The sequence below is a fragment of the Elgaria multicarinata genome, chromosome 11, assembly GCF_023053635.1.
Source record: "Elgaria multicarinata webbii isolate HBS135686 ecotype San Diego chromosome 11, rElgMul1.1.pri, whole genome shotgun sequence".
Taxonomy (NCBI): Eukaryota; Metazoa; Chordata; class Lepidosauria; order Squamata; family Anguidae; genus Elgaria; species Elgaria multicarinata.
This window is the reverse complement of record NC_086181.1, coordinates 29,477,193-29,494,559: the sequence shown is the minus strand read 5'-3', so window position 1 is coordinate 29,494,559 and position 17,367 is coordinate 29,477,193. Positions and strand designations below refer to the sequence as shown.

The window sequence follows — 17,367 nt, the reverse complement described above, 5'->3', positions numbered from 1 at the left end:
TAACTGGGCAGGCCAACCTCAAGGCTTGATATTATGCCTTTGCTTCTTCTAGGGTGACCATATGGAAAGGAGGACAGGGCTCCTGTGTCCTTAACCGTAGAGAAAAGGGGATTTCAGCAGGTGTCATTTGTACGCACGCAGCACCTGGTGAAATTCTTTTTCATCACAACAGTTAAAGCTGCAGGAGCACTGGGCAGGGCTCCTGCAGCTTTAACTGTTGTGGTGAAGAGGGAATTTCACCAGGTGCTGCATCCATACAAATAATATCTGCTGAAATTCTCCTTTTCTCTACAATGGTATTCAATTGTATTGAAATAATTTCTCTTAGGGTGCAATCCTATGCATGTTCAGAAAGAAAAAAGTCCTACAACTCCCAGCATTCTCCAGTTACCCGTGCTGGCTGGGGCATGCTGGGAATTGGACTTTTTTTTTTAATGTCTAAACATGCATAGAACCGCACCCTTAGCCACCTTGAGCATTTTGTATGAAAATCCTCAGGGAATTTCTAATCTTATAAGAATGGCTTTCTCTTTAATCTCATTAAACTTTTGTCAACATCTGCCTATTGGTGTGGGTGGCTGGAGAGACAAAATCTCTACGGACCCAGAAATTGTAGCCTAGCTCTCACTTCATTTTTTTTTTAAAAGGATAGACTAAAAGTTGACACACCTGACAACTTTGTAGCATCTGTAGCTCAGGGATAGCATTAGGATGCTTCTGTATGGCCCTGTAAAGGAACACCTCTAAGCCTTCACACAACTCAGTCATTCAAAAGCTGTGTGCCATTATATAAACAAATGCAACGTTTTACCAAAGGGCAATCTTCACTCGGATACATGAACAACTGATGGGATAAGTACAAGTTATCTTCCTGAGCGGACTGAAGTTGTGTCACCAATGGGGTAAGGAGCCAGAGTCTAAAGCAGGGGCGCAGAACATGGGCTTCCCCCCCCCCCCCCGCCGAGATGTTGGGCTTCCGCAGGATGTAGTGATGGCCACCACTTTGGATGGCTTTAAAAGGCATTGGACAAATTCATGGAAGATGAAAGTTTTTAATGGCTACTAATCCTGATGGCTCTAAGCTATTGGGGAACATGACCAGGAGGCGGCTATTTGCACTCATGTCCTGCGTGTGGGATTCCCATGGGAGCTGGTTGGCCGCTGTGTGAACCCAACACTAGACTATGTGGACCCTGGGCCTGATCCAGCATGGTTCTTATGTTCTTATGGATTGCAACTCCCCATCAGCCCCGGTCAGCATGCCCAATAGTCAGGGGTGATGGGAATTGCAGACCAACCACATCTGGAAGGCCACCGCTTGCCCACACAATGTAGTTCAGGGAGCTCTGTGTCTTCTTCCTCCCATAAAATGTCAGGGGTCAAATTCCTTGGGAGCACAAATGACTGCCAGTGCTAGTATACTAGTAACCATGAGGTGAAGTTAGGGTGACCATATGGAAAGGAGGACAGGGCTCCTGTATCTTTAGTTATGCAGAAAAGGAATTTCTGGTGTCATTTGTATGCATGCAGCACCTGGTGAAATCCCCTCTTCGTCACAACAGTTAAAGCTGCAGGAGCCCTGCCCTCTTTTGTGTCTGGTCAAGAGGGCAGGGCTCCTGCAGCTTTAACTGTTGTGATGAAGAGGGAATTTCAGCAGGTGCTGCATGCATATAAAGGACACCTGCTGAAATCCCCTTTTCTATACAACTGTTAAAGATACAGGAGCCCTGTCCTCCTTGCCATATGCTCACCCTAAACAACACTATAACCATTTGCCACAGAATAAAGAGAGGGCTTATTGACAAGGGGTTGTGGGTGGGAGAGGGCCATGCTGTCAAAAGTCCTTTCCCTTTAAAGGAATATGGGTCCTTCCAAATGAGGCTTTTATTGCCCTGCCTCATTCATGGAATTTTATGCGGACCCAGACCGTAACTTTCCTGTGTTTTCCCACCACTACTTCTAGCTTTTTTCTTATGTCAGAAAATCCATTGAGAAGGACCAGCTGCCCAATGTCTTTTTTGACTGGTAGAGCTAAAAGCCATCCATTTGGAAGCACTCTTATACATGCTCCAGCTTCAGGATGAGTCCATACAGTAGACCCATCCATTCAGTAGACCCACTGAAATCAATGGGAGTTCAATTAGTCATGGCTAACTGAAGACCCATTGATTTCGCTGGGTCTACTCTATGTATGTCTTAAATCGATACAACAGATGAACCAGAGGAAAAACTTGTGTTATTAATCACAATGAGTTGGGGCAATTTTCATCGCCCTGCTTTTGACAACAGAAGTGAAATCAACAAAGCACATTCATGGAGTTGGGGATTACACAGACTCCAAGGAAAAAACAGTTGTGTGTTGTTGTTGTTTTAAAAAATATTTTTTGGACAGGAGATAGGTTGATGTTCGTTGCCTTTGTGGAGATGCGGTGATGGGGAAATGCTGCTTCTCTGAGGTTCTGGAGCTCTTTTGAAGTCAAGGACTCGTGCCAGGAAAAAGAAGAAGATGGCATTCCCTTTTTTCCAGTAAGGAGGTGGCTAAGATAACAAGGGAGGGGGAAGAGATAGAATCTCCAAGCCATCCAACTACAGAGTGGGCGAGAAGGAACAAGGAAACAGAAGAAGGAAATTGCTGATGGTCCAGCAGGCGTTGGAGCCTGGAGGCAAGGGCTTAGCATTGTTGTCGGACTCCAAGCACTTCTATGATCCCTGCCGGATTGATTAATCCCTTAAAAGAGGCAAAAGGTTGGGCATCCAGATACGAAAAAAGAGTAAAGAAAAAAAAGACAGCGCTCTTGCACCTTTAACAGTTGTGCAGAAGGAGGAGTTTCAACAGAATGTTGTGTGGTCACCTGAGAGGATAACTAGGGAAGGGGCTGAAAATAAGAGAACCACAATATAATATCATTTTGTGTTAATCTTTTGCAGCAAAAACAATAAAGAGTCATGTGGCAGATGAAAGCAGGGATGAGCAACACGTGTCCCTCCAGATGTTGTTGACTGCAATTCCCATCATCCCTCAGCATTGGCTATGCTGGCCAGGGCTGATGGGAGTTGGAGTCTGACAACATCTGGAAGGCCACACGTTCCTCACCTCTAGGCTTAAAGACTAACAGATGTACTGTGGCACAAGCTTTCGTGGACAGTGTCCACTTCATCAGATGCATCAGAAGTGTGTTAACCTAAAGTTGGAAAATTTATCTGGATGTGCTTGGGCACAATTGTAGACAGCGAGGTTGAATTGAATTGAAATGCAAACCCTGATACAAATCTCGGCCACTTTTGGAACACTAGGTGTCATTCTGATCACTTTTATCTCGAAAGGGATGTTGCACAGCTGGAGAAAAGGGCAAATGAAATGAATAAAAGGTCGCGCAGCACCTTCTTTAAAAAGAAAGACTTAAAACATTTGGGATTTTAATTTAAGAAAGCAAGAAAGAAGGAAAACTTAACTGGGGATGTCATAGACATTTATAGAATTATGAATGGAGTGGAGAAAGTGGATACAGTGAGGGTTTTTTCCTCTTTCTAAGGGGTTCATCCAATGAAACTAACTGATTAGCAGTTGATTCAGAAAAGACAAAAGGGCAACTCAAATGATCAAGGGGCTGGAGCAAGTCTCCTCTGAGTAAAGGTAATGTCTGGGTCAGTTTTGGTTAGGGAAAAACAGGGAAATAAGAGGAGATATGAGAGGTGCGTATTAAATTAGCCATGGGATAGAGAAAGTGGAAGAGGAGATATTTTTCTGCCCAAATGCTTGGAGACTAGTCAAATTCCAGGTAAGACAAGGTGATGTGTTCAGCCCCCACATTCTCTCTGAAAAACCGGGATTTGCCCTCCTTCCTCTGGCACTGTTGCCACATTCTTACTCTCTAGAAGCTGAAAAACAGGCTTCTCCTTGCCCCTGGGCTGCCCTGCCTCAATCCTCAGCATCTGTGTAGGCAGCGGCTGATTCAGACAGTCAGAAGCCTAGAAAAAACAGACAGCAGGAGCAGCAGAAAAACCTCTCCGGCATCCGGCTGCCGGGTCTCCGAAATCCTCCATGGCGCTCCGCTGGGGAATCTGCTCGGCTGGGAAGATCAGCCACGATTTCCTCGTGGCTTTGCAGACTTTGCCAGTGGCGGATCACAAGGTTGGATAGCGGGCTGGGAGAGTTGGGTTGGTGTTGGTTGGTTGGTTGGTAGCAGGTACGGTAGTATTGCCCACTTTCTCCCGGAAAGTGGATGATTTTAAGGGCCTCTATGCTTGAAAATCCTCCTTGGCACTAGAAAAGTAGCCGGCAAATCCTTCCACATCGCTGCAGCACCATGCTTGAAAAATGATCGGGTTGTAACTCAGGGGAAGGAGTACATGCTCTCCGTGAAGAAGGTCCCAGGATCAAATCCTGCCAATTCCAGGTAGGGCTGGGAAAGAGCCATGTCTGAAATGCTGGAGAGATGTTCTCAGTCAGAGACCATGTTGGCCTAGGCGGACCAGTGGTCTGCTTTAGTCAAAAACAGCTTTCTAGATTCCAGAAACTCCACCTGCTATATTTGTGCTCCTAAATTGGGTGTTACAGACATAGTGGCTGTGGCAGAAACTAGCAGCTAACAACCCTGTTCAGAGGTCGCACCCTCTATTTTATTATATTAAGGCAGCCTTCCTCAACCTGGGGCGCTCCAGATGTGTTGGACTGCAACTCTCAGAATGCCCCAGCCGGGGCATTCTGGGAGTTGTAGTCCAACACATCTGGAGTGCCCCAGGTTGAGGAAGGCTGTATTAAGGGGATCACTGGCCACTCTTGTGATCTAACATTCCACTTGCAGCTTTCTATAACAACTGGTGCTCCGGTCCCAGCCACACCATGCATCCTTATGGTGCTACTTGTGTGCATTCTACAATGCCTAGAACAGGGGTGCTGAACCTCAGGTCCATGGGCCAAATCCGGCCCCCAATCTACCCCACCAAGGTTCCCCAAATGGCAACACTTCAGTTCCCCTCAACCACCGATTGATTGCCGGTTGCCTAGCTTTTGCTTTTTTGCTTGGTGGTTTCTTGGCTTTTGCTGTTTTGTTTGGTAGTTTCCTGGGTTTTCCCCTCTTCTAAAGGGTTGAAATGCCTCTCCTAATGCTTACTTAGAGAGCTAGTGTGGTGTTACACTTAGAATGTTGGACTGGGTCGGGAGATCCAGGTTCTATTCACCACCATATAGAAGTTCACTGGGTGACATTTCTGCTTCTTAGATAGATGTTACAGAGACAGTAGTCATGGCAGAAGCAAACTGCTAACAACCGTGTTCAGAGGTGGCACCCCATATTTTATTATATTATGGTGGCCAACGGCAACTCTTCTGCTCTAGCACTAGAATGCCTAGGAGTGTTGCTCCTCAGGCCCACGGGCCAGGTATTGCCCACCTGGAAGCCCAATCTGGTGCACCGGTATTCCTCAGCTGGCAGCACCCCAGTTACCCCCCCATCACCAATTGTTTGGTGGTTTCCTGGCTTCTGCTTTGTTGTTTGGTGGTTTCCTGGCTTCTGCTTTGTTGTTTGGTGGTTTCCTGGCTTTTGCTTTGCTGTTTGGTGATTTTCTAATGTTTGCTTTTTTGTTTGGTGGTTTCCTGGCTTTCCCCCTCTTCTAAAAGGCTGAAATGCCTCTCCGAAGGCTTACTTACTGGAAGTAAGAGCTTTAAGCTAAAATATGCTGGTATTTTTGTTATTTTGGCCCCACCCCTTTTGCCTTTGGTCCTACTCAGCATTGGAATTTGGCCCCTGAGAGTTTGTCTGAAATTGAATTCATCCCTTGACCTGAAAGAGGTTCAAACCCCTGGCCAAAATACACTGACTAGCCCAATATTGTCTACATAGGCGTGCGCAGCACATTTCATTAGGTGGTTCGGCCAGGGATTTTTTTTTTTAAGGTAAACATTGATTGAATACACAGTAATAAAGGACTTTTTTTTCATTCATCAAATAAACGAAAACTGAAGTAAACTGTATTTTTTTAATTAACAAGTAATCTGTACTGCACTGTTGTAATTATTTGATTGGGACTGAAGTAGAGGAGCACTAATTTTACTGTACTTATTGTCTTTAAATATGATTAAATATCCCACAGTTATCTTGCTATTCTGTTTCTACAATTCTTTTTCTCCTGACTTTTTTTCATCCTCTCTTTGTTTTCAGGCTGCATCCTATGCACATTTACCTCAGAGTAAGTTTGATTGATCTCAGTGGGGCTTACTTCTGAGTAGACGTACATAGGATTGTGCTGCAGCTCTGTTTTAAAGTGACACAAGATACACACGTACCATGTTTACCAAAAGAATGGCTTGAAAAAAGGGGGTTGGACACCGTAAAACAAGCAAGAGCAGATAGGAATTGTTTTAGCAAGCATTATTTTTTTTAAAAAAAAAAAATTCTTTTTATTGACTTTAACATCAGTTAACAAATTAAAAAACATAATACATAAACATAAAATAGCATTTATATCATATATTCAAACTAATCTATTAAACATATACATGCTTAACATAAAAGTGCACCCCCCACCTCGGGATCTCATTCCTGTTTCCAAAAACTCATAGTTTCTTCTGTTGGTGGTTTCCCGCTTCCCTTAGAAAACACAAATACTAAGAACTTTTTCCATATTCCCTCAAAATCATTCTTTTCTGCTAAACCTCTTTTCATTTTAATATTACATGTCAATCTATCATTAATAGCAATATCCCACACTTCTTTATACCATTCTTCAATAGAATAATATCCTTGTGTCTTCCAGTTCTTAGCTACGATTAACCTTGCAGCCGTCAGCAAATTCGTTATCAGTTCCTTAGTTTCTTTAGTACATTAAAGATCTTCTTGCAGTGAGAGTAATGCAATCCTTGGTGTGTCCTCTATTTTCAGTCCGACAATCTGCTCAATCTCAGTAAACACCATCTTCCACTTTTAGCAAGCATTCTGAAAAAGGTGCTGCTGAATGAACCCTCCTTAGCCAGGAGGTCCTGGGGGGCATTGCAGTTCTCCCCCTTTCCCCCTTTCTTTTCTCTTGCTGGTGTCCAGACTGGGGTGGGCGGTGGGGCAGTGATGAGGAGAGGAGGCACGTAAACGTACAGCTTCTCTCTCTCTTTCTCCCAAACATTACAGTACCTGCAGGGCTGATGACGAGAGGAGGGCAGCAGCTCCAAAGGGGGAGGGCAATCTTACTACTTACAGAAACAGTCCCTTCCTCTGCTCCTCCACTTGCTGCTTCCTGGCCCCAGCGTGGCTGCTGCTCCCACCTTGTTCAGCAACTGTCACGAGAGGTCAGGCAGAGCAGCTGGGAGCAGGGAGCAGCTGAGTGAGTGAGTGAGTCAAAGAGCAAGCGAGCAAGCTGGGGAGGCAGCGGCTGCATCAGTGAAAAAAGCCTTCGGGAGGAGGAGCGGGGTGGGGAGCAGCTGAATTTGTCGCTCTTTCCTACAGCTAGCACCAGCCCTGCTACCGCAACATGGCGGCGGATTAGGGTGTTCAACTGAACCCTTTGAACCAGTTGTCCGCACGCCAATGATTGTCTACATTGACTGGAGGCAGCTGTCCAGGATTTCAGACATGAGCCTTTCCCAACCCTGCCTAGGGATGGCAGCCAAGGATTGAACCTGGGACCTTTTCCATGAAAGGCAGGTTCTCTACCACTGAGCTACAGCCTTTCCCCAAAGGGCTGGGGCATCAGCAGGTACTTAGAAGAGCAGAGGAATGGCTGGGGTAAAGAGGATCAGAGACTGGATCTCAAAGAACCAGCTGAAAAAATTGGTTGGGGCTAGATGTGGGCTTATTATTATTATTATTATTATTATTATTATTTATTTATTTATATAGCACCATCAATGTACATGGTGCTGTACAGTAAATAGCAGGACCCTGCCGCGTAGGCTTACAATCTAATAAGTTGTAGTAAACAATAAAGAGGGAAGGAGAATGCGAACAGGCACAGGGAAGTGTAAACAGGCACCGGGTAGGGTGAAGCTAAACAGTATAGAGTCAGAACAAACTCAATATTTGAAGGCTATAGGGAAAAGAAAAGTTTTTAGCTGAGTTTTAAAAGCAGTGATTGAGTTTGTAGTTCTCAAGTGTTCTGGAAGAGCGTTCCAGGCGTAAGGGGCAGCAGAAGAAAAAGGACGAAGCCGAGTAAGGGAAGTGGAGGTCCTAGGGCAGGCGAGAAGCATGGCATCAGAGGAGCGGAGAGCACGAGCGGGGCGATAGTGCGAGAGGAGAGATAGGCAGGAGCTAGACCGTGAAGAGCTTTGAAGGTCAGCAGGAGAAGTTTATATTGGATTCTGGAGTGAGTTGGAAGCCAATGAAGAGATTTCAGAAGTGGAGTGACATGGTCAGAGCGGCGGGCCAAGAAGATGATCTTAGCGGCAGAGTGGTGGACAGAGACCAGCGGACTGATGTGAGACGAAGGAAGGCCAGAGAGAAGAAGGTTGCAGTAGTCCAACCGAGAGATAACCAGTGCGTGAACGAGAGTCTTGGCAGTAGAGACAGACAAAAATGGTCGAATCCTGGCAATATTATACAGGAAGAAACGACAGGATTTAGCTACTGCCTCGATGTGAGGAGTAAAGGAAAGCGAGGAGTCAAATATAAAGCCAAGACTACGAGCTTCCGTGACCGGAGTAAGCGTGACATCGACTGTCATGTTGGTACCAGGTTTTCCCCGCTTTCCAAACCTCCAAGGCGTTCCAGACACAGCTCTACCTTTGGAGAGAGCTAATGTGCCTTTGGAATGATTCCTTCTCTTTCCAAAGTTCAGTCGTTGCTTGCCAATGGGCATGTAGCCAAAATGGCACCACTCCGGAACAGAGGGGAAGCATCAGCAAGCTTGGGAGAATTCCACCGTTTGAAGAAATAAAAATTATATCTATATTTAGAAAACAAAAACACGTATGGGGAGAGCTTAATCCCTCCAAAAACAGCCCCGAAACAACCACCCCCACCCTCACCCCCGAGTGCACCAATGTCCTGCTCACCACTAGTGCTACCGTCCATTGACTTGCCTGGCTTTCTGGCTTAACCGCCATGGTTAAAGCCATGGTTTAAGGTGTCTTCTGAATGGGGCCAATAGCATCTAAAGAGGATCCCCCACAATACGAGTCTAAAATTACCTGATTACACCACTGTCATTAAGTGATCTGCTGCTGTAAATCCCATACCACACTTATAGACTTCAGAAGAACTGATCCCAAAACACAGCCGTTCCCAACTTCCATACGCTTAAACACTAATATGCATTGCCTTTACTTTACATGCAGGCAAGTGTTGATTGAGTGGAAGGTTGGGTGGGAAAAGCACCAACCTTTATCCACCCTGAGCATGAGGGAATGGTGTGAAAATCTATTAGTCAGTAATTAATCAATCAGTATTCTCTGATTTGGGGCACGAGCTGGGGACTACGCCTGTCGTTCATAATTTCTTGTCTCATAGGCTGGCTCTTCCCTTTCTAGGCAGTTGCCATTGCTGCTCGTGATCTCAAGCGTGCCCAGGAATATGCTGAACAGCATGGGATTTGCAGGGCATATGGATCTTACGAAGAACTGGCACAGGACCCTGACGTAGGTAAGGATGGATCCGAGAGAAAGAGAGAGAGCATTGGGACAGAAAAATAAGCCCGATGTTTATGTGAGGTGAGGTACATTGACCATATGAAAAGGAGAACACATCTCCTGTATCTTTAATGGTTGTATTGACAAGGGAATTTCAGCAGGTATCATTTGTATGCATGCAGCACCCGATGAAATTCCCTCTTCATCATAACTTTTAAAGGTGCAGGAGCCCTGCCTGCTTTTGTATCTAGTCATTCCAGTATAACTCTGCAGCTTTAATGGTTGTGGTGAAGAGGGAATTTCACCAGGTGCTGCATCCATACAAGTGGCAGCTGCTGAAATCTTTTTAATACAATGGTTAAAGAAACAGGAACCCTGTCCTCCTTTCCTTACGGTCACCCGAGGTGAGGAGAAGGGGGGACCCAGGTGCCATCTTCTGAAACACTCTCTGAGTGACCGAATCACTCAGGAGCTTCCACCCCAGATCCAATCCTGTCTTCCCTGCAAGGTAAAGCTCTTATCTCAAATCAGAGCTTTTCACGGCTGCAGAGTGACAATGCGGCAAAGAAGAGCTCTTATCTCTGATCAGCTGCTGACATAAATATACATTTTGGGTGGCAAACTACAACAGAACATTATTGGGAGGCACTGCTCTGGCCCCGGGGGCTAAATTGTCTTCTGACTTGTTTCTTGGGCCAGACGCTGTCATGGGATGACACCAGAGATGGGGAAACCTCTGGCAGGGATGGGGAACCTCCAGTCCACAGGCAGAATTCTTCCCAGGTCCTGCCTCTTTCTTGGGCCCGTCCCCTCTCCCAGAATTAGAGAAAGGCTGTTTTACTCTAGCACTGGGAGGGAAACTCACCAACTAGGTCCCTGTGATACCAAGAGGCAGGGCTTTGGAGAAGAGCTTCAGGAGGGATGGCCCTACCTCCTGACATCATCTGGCCCTAGGAAGTGAATCAGAGAGCAATTTGGCCTCTGGGGCCACCAGATCTAAAGGAAAGTGCTGGGGCTCGTTAACTTGGAAAGCTCTACCTTCTAACCTGGAAGCTTTGTTCACTAATCCCAGACTGACAGTGGTTTGGCTGTGATAGTGGTGACGGGGATGCCCTCTGTGCCTTCTCAGAGGTATCATTTCACCTGTTTCAACCCATTGCAACCACTCAATTCTGAGATTGGGGCTGCAAGTTCTATGGGTCAGATTAAGTCCCGGCTCCCTCCCCATTTTCCGCTCACCATCTCCTGGCCTCTCTCTGTCCAGACGTGGTCTACGTAGGGTCACTTCATACCCAGCACTATGCTCTCACCCTCCTCTTCCTCCGGGCGAAGAAGAACGTTCTGTGTGAAAAACCCATGGCCATGAACGCGGCTGAAGTCCGGGAGATGATCAAAGTGGCCCGAGAGAATGACGTCTTCCTCATGGAGGTAGGAAATGCTGGAACAAAAAGGAAGCGGTCAGGGTGATACGGGGGGGGGGGGGGGGAAGAGTTGGAGTTTCTGGGAGATGCGGGTTCAAGTCCCAACTTTGCCACCATGTGGCCTTAGAATATCCTTCCTCAACCTGGTGACCAGCAGATGTGTCAGGTGACAGATCCCGTCATTCCAATTCCCCTGCCCAGTTTTATAGCTTGTCTAGAGTGACCATATGGAAAGGAGGACAGGGCTCCTGTATCTTTAACAGTTGTATAGAAAAGGGAATTTCAGCAGGTGTCATTGCTATGCATGCAGCACCTGGTGAAATTCCCTCTTCATCACAACAGTTAAAACTGCAAGAGCCCTGCCCTCTTGACCAGATACAAAAGAGGAGAAACTAGACCAGTCCTCCTTTTCATATGGTCACCCTAAGCTTGTCCATGTAGGCCAGAGTTGCCCTTCCCCCCTTCCCCTTGGCTCTGGTTGTGTGCCATTAAACACAGCCTGATGTGAAGATATTAACCAGGTGAAGCTTTTGCCTGCCTGGTAACAAGACAATGAGGAAAGCTTCATTGATTTCCCTTTTACATGCCAAGCTGTTGTTAAGTCACAAGAACAAATCCACACCAACCCTCAAAACAGTAGCAACCCTAACCTATACACATGCCCAAAGAGGGATTGGACCAATACAGAGCAATTGTGTGGAGGACAACGACGACGACAAATATAAGTAACTTTTCAATGTAAGGCTGGAAGTAAGTTAGATTAGGATCATAGGAGTCAGTCCCATTGAAAATCTGAGTAAACATCCAAAGGGGTGGGGTGTAATAAATAAAAAGCAAGGAGCAACAATAAAACAGAAAACAGGGGAAATAATGCAAAAACAGCAGACCAAAAAAGCTAATTCAGTGGCGAAAAAATTAAAAACACCAAGGGTGTAATCTTATGCGTGTTTAACAGAAAAAGCCCTATAACTCGCAGCATTTCCCAGCATGGCTGGCTGAGGCACGCTGGGAACTGTAGGGCAATTTTTTTCTGTCTAAACATGCATAATATTGCACCCTGAATTGTCAAAACAAACCAGCAGTCCCAAGATTGATCAGGAAAGTGAGGCCCCGTGGCCTGTAATTCAAGGGTATTTCAATACCAGTATTTCCAGAGAGCCTAGGATGTTGGGCAGTTTAAATATGTAATAAATCAATAAAATAAATAAATGAATCAATACTTGGCACATTCAAGCAACCACAGTTGCTTGAAGGGTAAGCCCTAATGTTGACTGCCTCCTTTTTCTTTCAGGGATTCTGGACTAGATTCTTCCCTGTGTCAGAGCAGATCCGCACGATGCTGCAACAGAAAGATCTCGGGGACTTAAAGGTGCTCCGAGCTCAGCTGGGCTTTAAGATGGATGACACCCCAAGACTGGTGGATAAGAAGCTGGGCGGAGGTGTCATTATGGATTTGGGCTGCTACTGCATCCAGTTCGCTTCTATGGTTTTCGGGCCGGAAAAGCCGCAAAGCATTGTGGCCTCAGCATTTCTACATGACACAGGTAAAATGCCAGGCTACTTGGGTAACAGGTGAAAGAGTACAGTGAAAATTGCTGAGAGCTGGAGGGTTGTAATGACCACCTGGGAATCTGATAAGATAGATGTCACATCACTTTTTGTATATTCACCAGGAGTGGACGAAACAACAGCCATCATCCTCAACTACTCAGAGAACCGGCAGGCCGTGCTTAATTTCACCATGATGATCAATCTACCAGGAGAGGCATTAATTGGGGGAACCGAAGGGATCATTAAGGTACCTAAGTAGTGTGGGCGGAAGTGTGGGCAGACATTCTGACATGTACTATCAGCACCATCACAACTCATATCTGAGAGTCCCATGACATGTGTGCTACCAATTCCCAAAGAGTAAACCAGGACTCTTGAATCTCTTTGGGTTAGTGGGTAGGGTGACCATATGGAAAGGAGGACAGGGCTGCTGCATCTTTAACAGTTGCATAGGAAAGGTAATCTCAGGTGTCATTTGTAGGCATGCAGCACCTGGTGAAATTCCCTCATCATAACAACAGTTAAAGCCGCAGAGCCATATCTTTTGCATCTGGTCCTGCAACTTTAGCGTGATGAAGAGGACATCTAACCAGGTGCTGCATGCATACAAATGACACCTGTTGAAATTCCCTTTTCTATACTACTGTTAAAGATGCAGGAGCCCTGTCCTCCTTCCTGTATGGTCAGCCTATTAGTGGGCACATTTGAAATTTGAAGAGTGTGTGCTGGGGAACTCTCACCAAAGGCATGGTGGTGTGCATGGCAAGCCACAAAACACTCGTTTTTCAGAAGCCAAACTGCTGAGCCCAAGAATGTGAAGTTCAAGGCAGAGTTTGGGGTCTGAGCTCCAAACACACAAACCCAAGCCTTTGAGCCCTAATGAAGGGCTGACGTTAAAGGATGGCCCTTTGCTTTGCAGCATGTCAGCCGCCCAGGCAGTTTCTTTTCTTCAACTGAATAAAATCGAAAAAATGGAATAAAAATCTGGAAGGGCGGGAAACCTTGTGGACAGTTTGAAAGGTATCTGCAAGTTGGAATGCCAGGAGTAAACCCATGCCAGAGTAACTCCTCTGTCCGAAGAAAGACAGACGACTTCTTTCTCTTTCCAGATCCCCAACCACATGAACAGTCCCACGGTCATGTTCCTGAAAGGCAACCGGTGGGAGTGGCCCCTGCCCCCCTCCCCTGAACCGCTTTTCTTTGAGCATGACATTGGGCTGCGATACGAAGCGGAACACGTCCGCCAGTGTCTGCTGAAGGGTAAGGCTCTAAGTGGCGGGGCTTGTCTGGGAGGATGGTGCCAGCAGGAGCAATGTTTCTCACAAGTGCACTTAGCATGAAAATATGAGAGCTGCGCTGTTCAATCAGAGTCATGGTCCATTTAGAGCGTCATCAGACGGAGTGGGGAGGAATCGCGGTTCCCTACCCTCACCTCTCCGCCCCCCGCTCCTGTCCCACGATACTTCCTCTTTCTACCTAGAAGAGAAAGAGGAAGTAAACAAAGACCATGTGGCCCATTCAGGGACCGTTTTTATTGCACCGCTTTTCCTGCACACAGCAGGAAATTGGAGGCACATTCCATTTAAAAACACACATATTGGATTAAAAAGGGTCCATTTTGTGGCGGAAAACAAGCCAGGAGAAACAGGAGGCTCACAGGAGGCGGACGTGGTCGTCTAAAGGACGTGGTCGTACAAACATCTGCAAGTGGGCAGTAGCAAGCGTGCAATAAAACACTCATCAAATGACGCTTCTAGGCTGGGCTTGGGGAACCCAAGGCCAAACAAAACATGAAAAGTATCTGAACCCTGAACTGAAAAGTGATAGACCAACTGGGGTCAGCTAACGGGTACTGATAGAAAATATACAAAAAGGTCTGATATTATTTTATTTGTGCAGGCTCAAAACATACATCAAAAAACAATGTTGCGCTGCAATATCCAAAAACAACTGGAGTAGCCCGTCCCAAGCAAAACCAAATATGTTTCTACTAAAAGTTGCACATTTAGATAACTGCATGGAGTATTTGCTATAAATGAGTTATTAAATAGAGACCTATTAAGCTGTTTGTGAAGAGGGAAGGAAAGCTGAAGCCAAGAAATAGCCAAATCAGCACCATTCACAAATATATATTCCTATATATTCCTGTTAGAGGACAACTTGAGAAAATTTGAGTTATCTCTTGCTAGTTTAGATAACTGCACAGTCTATTTGCTCTAAATTAATGATTAAAGAGAGGGACATTAATTAGTGTGGGGGGGGGGAGGGAAGGACACTTGAAGCCAAGTAATAAAGATTGAAGCTAGTTTATTCACACAACGGTATTAGACACTTAACATGGGTGGGAAGCCTGCAGCACTCCAAATATTGTTGGGACTACAAATCCCATCATCTTCAACCATTAGCTGTGCTGGTTAGGACAGATTGCAGCAACATAGGAAGCTGCCTTACATTGAGTCGGACCCTTGGTGTATCTAGTCTAGTATTGCCCTCACTGACTGGCAGCCGCTCTCCAGGATTTCAGGAAGGATTCTTTCCTGGCTCCACCTGGAGAAGCTGGGGGTCGAACCCGGGACCTTCTGCTTGCAAAGCAGATGGTCTACCACTGGGGAGAGCCCTGGGCTTGCCAGCCCTGCTCCAAAAGGAAACAGAGTAGGTCCCAGGCGGCTCTTTACAGCTCTGTTGATCCGTGATCTATTAAAATGTCATCCATGTAGGTTTGAAGGAAAGCCCTGTCATGCCCTTGTGCGAGAGCGAAATCATCGCCACCACGATGGACGAGGCACGGAGGCAAGTGGGGGTCATCTACGAGCAAGACACCGCTGTACAGGCCAACCAAGGCAATGAGGCTGGCCAATAAACATTTACTTTTTGCCCAAACGTTTGAACGCCTGAAAATGCTGAATCTATGAAAATTGGTATCGCTGTCTGGGCCAGGACATGGAAGCTTCTTTCTGCCTGGAAAACCACAAACTCCCTGAAAATGAAAAGCGACTCCCTTTTTTTTAAAGCACCTAGTCCTCAGTGTTCATGCCTATACATATAGCAGTCAAAGACATTATTTATTTATTGTGTTTATATCCTGCCTTTTTCCCCCACCAAGGCACTCAAGGCAGTGTACATAATCATCCCCTTCTCCATTTCTATCCTCACAACAGCAACCCTGTGAGGTAGGTTGGGCTGAGAGTCTGTGACTGGCCCAAAGTTACCCAATGCGCTTCCATGGCGAGGGGTGTGTGTGTCTAGAACCCGGATCGCCCAACTCCCAGTCCAACACTCTAGCCAATACACCACACCGACTCTCTCTGGGGTGGAACACAGGAGAGCGATTATAATTTTGGCATTATCCCTACAGCTATCCTAGTAACTCGAGTTGGTTACCACACAGCAACATCTAGCCTTTAGAATCAGCTTTCATTTAAAAGAGGCAATGTTTTAGTACCAATAACTCCTGGCAATCACAAGCATTCAGAAGTAATCACATATTTAACTACTTCCATTGCAAAGCTTGTGGAGGGGACACCCTCCCTGTTGCTAGAATTTAGGCCAGGGATGGGCAGCTGACCCTCCATGTTTTGTCTTACAATTGCCATCAGCCCTAGCAAGCATAGACAATGGAGAGGGATGATGGGAGTTGTAGGCCAAAACATCTGGAGGGCCACAAGGTGCCCAGCCCTGATTTAGGAACGTGTAAATCCAAGTGGAGGAGAAGGTAGGAACTTGTGGGTGCTCACAACTCTAGAAATCGGTGCTGGCAGTACTCTATTGGAGCCATCGCGAACTTCAACGGGTTTAGGCAGCCTTTTTTGGGGTGGGTACATATGAAACTTGGAGTGTGTGTTTTGAGTGCTCTTACAAAATGGCTGCCATGGGGATAGGGGCTTAGCCGTACATAAATGGCTGCGACATGACCAGTCCCAAAACATGCCTTTTCCAGAAAGCGAAGTGGGCAAGGCGACCCAAGGAAGCAACCTGTAAGTGGAAGAAAAATGCATCAGCGTACGACCTTCCACCAAGCACCTCGGTCCACACCAAAATTGGCCCCAGGCCCCGTTTCCTACCCTCCTCCACACTATGCACTGAAGCCCACACACCTATCACACAAAAAACAGAGGCCTGGCTCCAGTCCCGTTCGTACCCACGGAATTCCATTCTCCGAAGATTTTGTATGGAGATTCTTGGCTCCATTCCTGGCACATCCACCCAAAACCCAGAGGGCCAGCAGCCAAGCACTTAATGCAGCACAAACGATCAACTCTGCTCTTCCTTTAGCACAAGGACGGGCAACTTGCGGCCCTCCAGATGTTTTGGCCTCCAATCAGCCCTAGTCAGTGTAGCCAAGGGGGTGCAAGGGGAAACACCTGAGAGCCACAAGTTGCCCGCCCCCCTGCCTGCTTCAACAGAATCCGATTTCCTCTTGCAGGTCCCTTGCCCTAACTTGCTTCTATTCGGCTGTTTACCCTGGAGGATTATTGCACCAGCTCCCTCCCCTACAAGCACACACGCCGTACATGGAAGGGCTGGTCTCAGATGGTAGTGCATGAAGAGTGGTGATCTCATGGTCGTGAGACTCAAAGTAATGGAGGAGCCTGAGCCAATCCCTGCATGCGACGCTGGGTGAACACAGCGGGAATGACTATCTGGCCAGGAACCCGTTTCCCATAGGCTGAAGCAGCTTCCCATCTGAGCGATTTAGTGTTGTTGATTTTTAAAAAAGAAAACTTAAGTGGGGACGGCGTAGACATGTTTAGAATTATGAATGGGGTGGAGAAAGTGGATACGGGAAGGGTTTTTTCCTCCTCCCTTTCTAAGGGGTTCATCCAATGAAACGGATTGGCAGCC

At 46.5% G+C, this 17,367-nt stretch overlaps 1 protein-coding gene and 1 non-coding gene across 2 annotated transcripts; one reads left to right on the top strand and one right to left on the bottom strand.

Moving 5' to 3' along the window:
* The first annotated feature begins 3,968 nt into the window (after positions 1-3,968).
* LOC134406908 (trans-1,2-dihydrobenzene-1,2-diol dehydrogenase-like) lies at positions 3,969-15,410 on the top strand. Its single transcript, XM_063138568.1, has 7 exons — positions 3,969-4,132; positions 9,455-9,566; positions 10,818-10,981; positions 12,266-12,518; positions 12,648-12,772; positions 13,635-13,785; positions 15,243-15,410. Exons 1-7 carry the CDS (start codon positions 4,043-4,045, stop codon positions 15,383-15,385), a joined length of 1,038 nt encoding a protein of 345 aa, XP_062994638.1. The 5' UTR covers positions 3,969-4,042; the 3' UTR covers positions 15,386-15,410.
* Positions 15,411-17,045: 1,635 nt separating this feature from the next.
* Positions 17,046-17,123, bottom strand: LOC134407084 (small nucleolar RNA Z195/SNORD33/SNORD32 family). The gene has a single exon (XR_010026010.1). It is a non-coding gene; the product is annotated as a small nucleolar RNA Z195/SNORD33/SNORD32 family (small nucleolar RNA).
* Between the last annotated feature and the right edge of the window lie 244 nt (positions 17,124-17,367).

Coding starts and splice junctions, on each gene's coding strand:
- LOC134406908 (XM_063138568.1), top strand. CDS start 4,043: ATGGCGCTCCGCTGGGGAATCTGCTCGGCTGGGAAGATCAGCCACGAT. Junction 9,567..10,817: donor GGCACAGGACCCTGACGTAG/GTAAGGATGGAT, acceptor CTCTCTGTCCAG/ACGTGGTCTACGTAGGGTCA. Junction 10,982..12,265: donor ATGACGTCTTCCTCATGGAG/GTAGGAAATGCT, acceptor TTTTTCTTTCAG/GGATTCTGGACTAGATTCTT.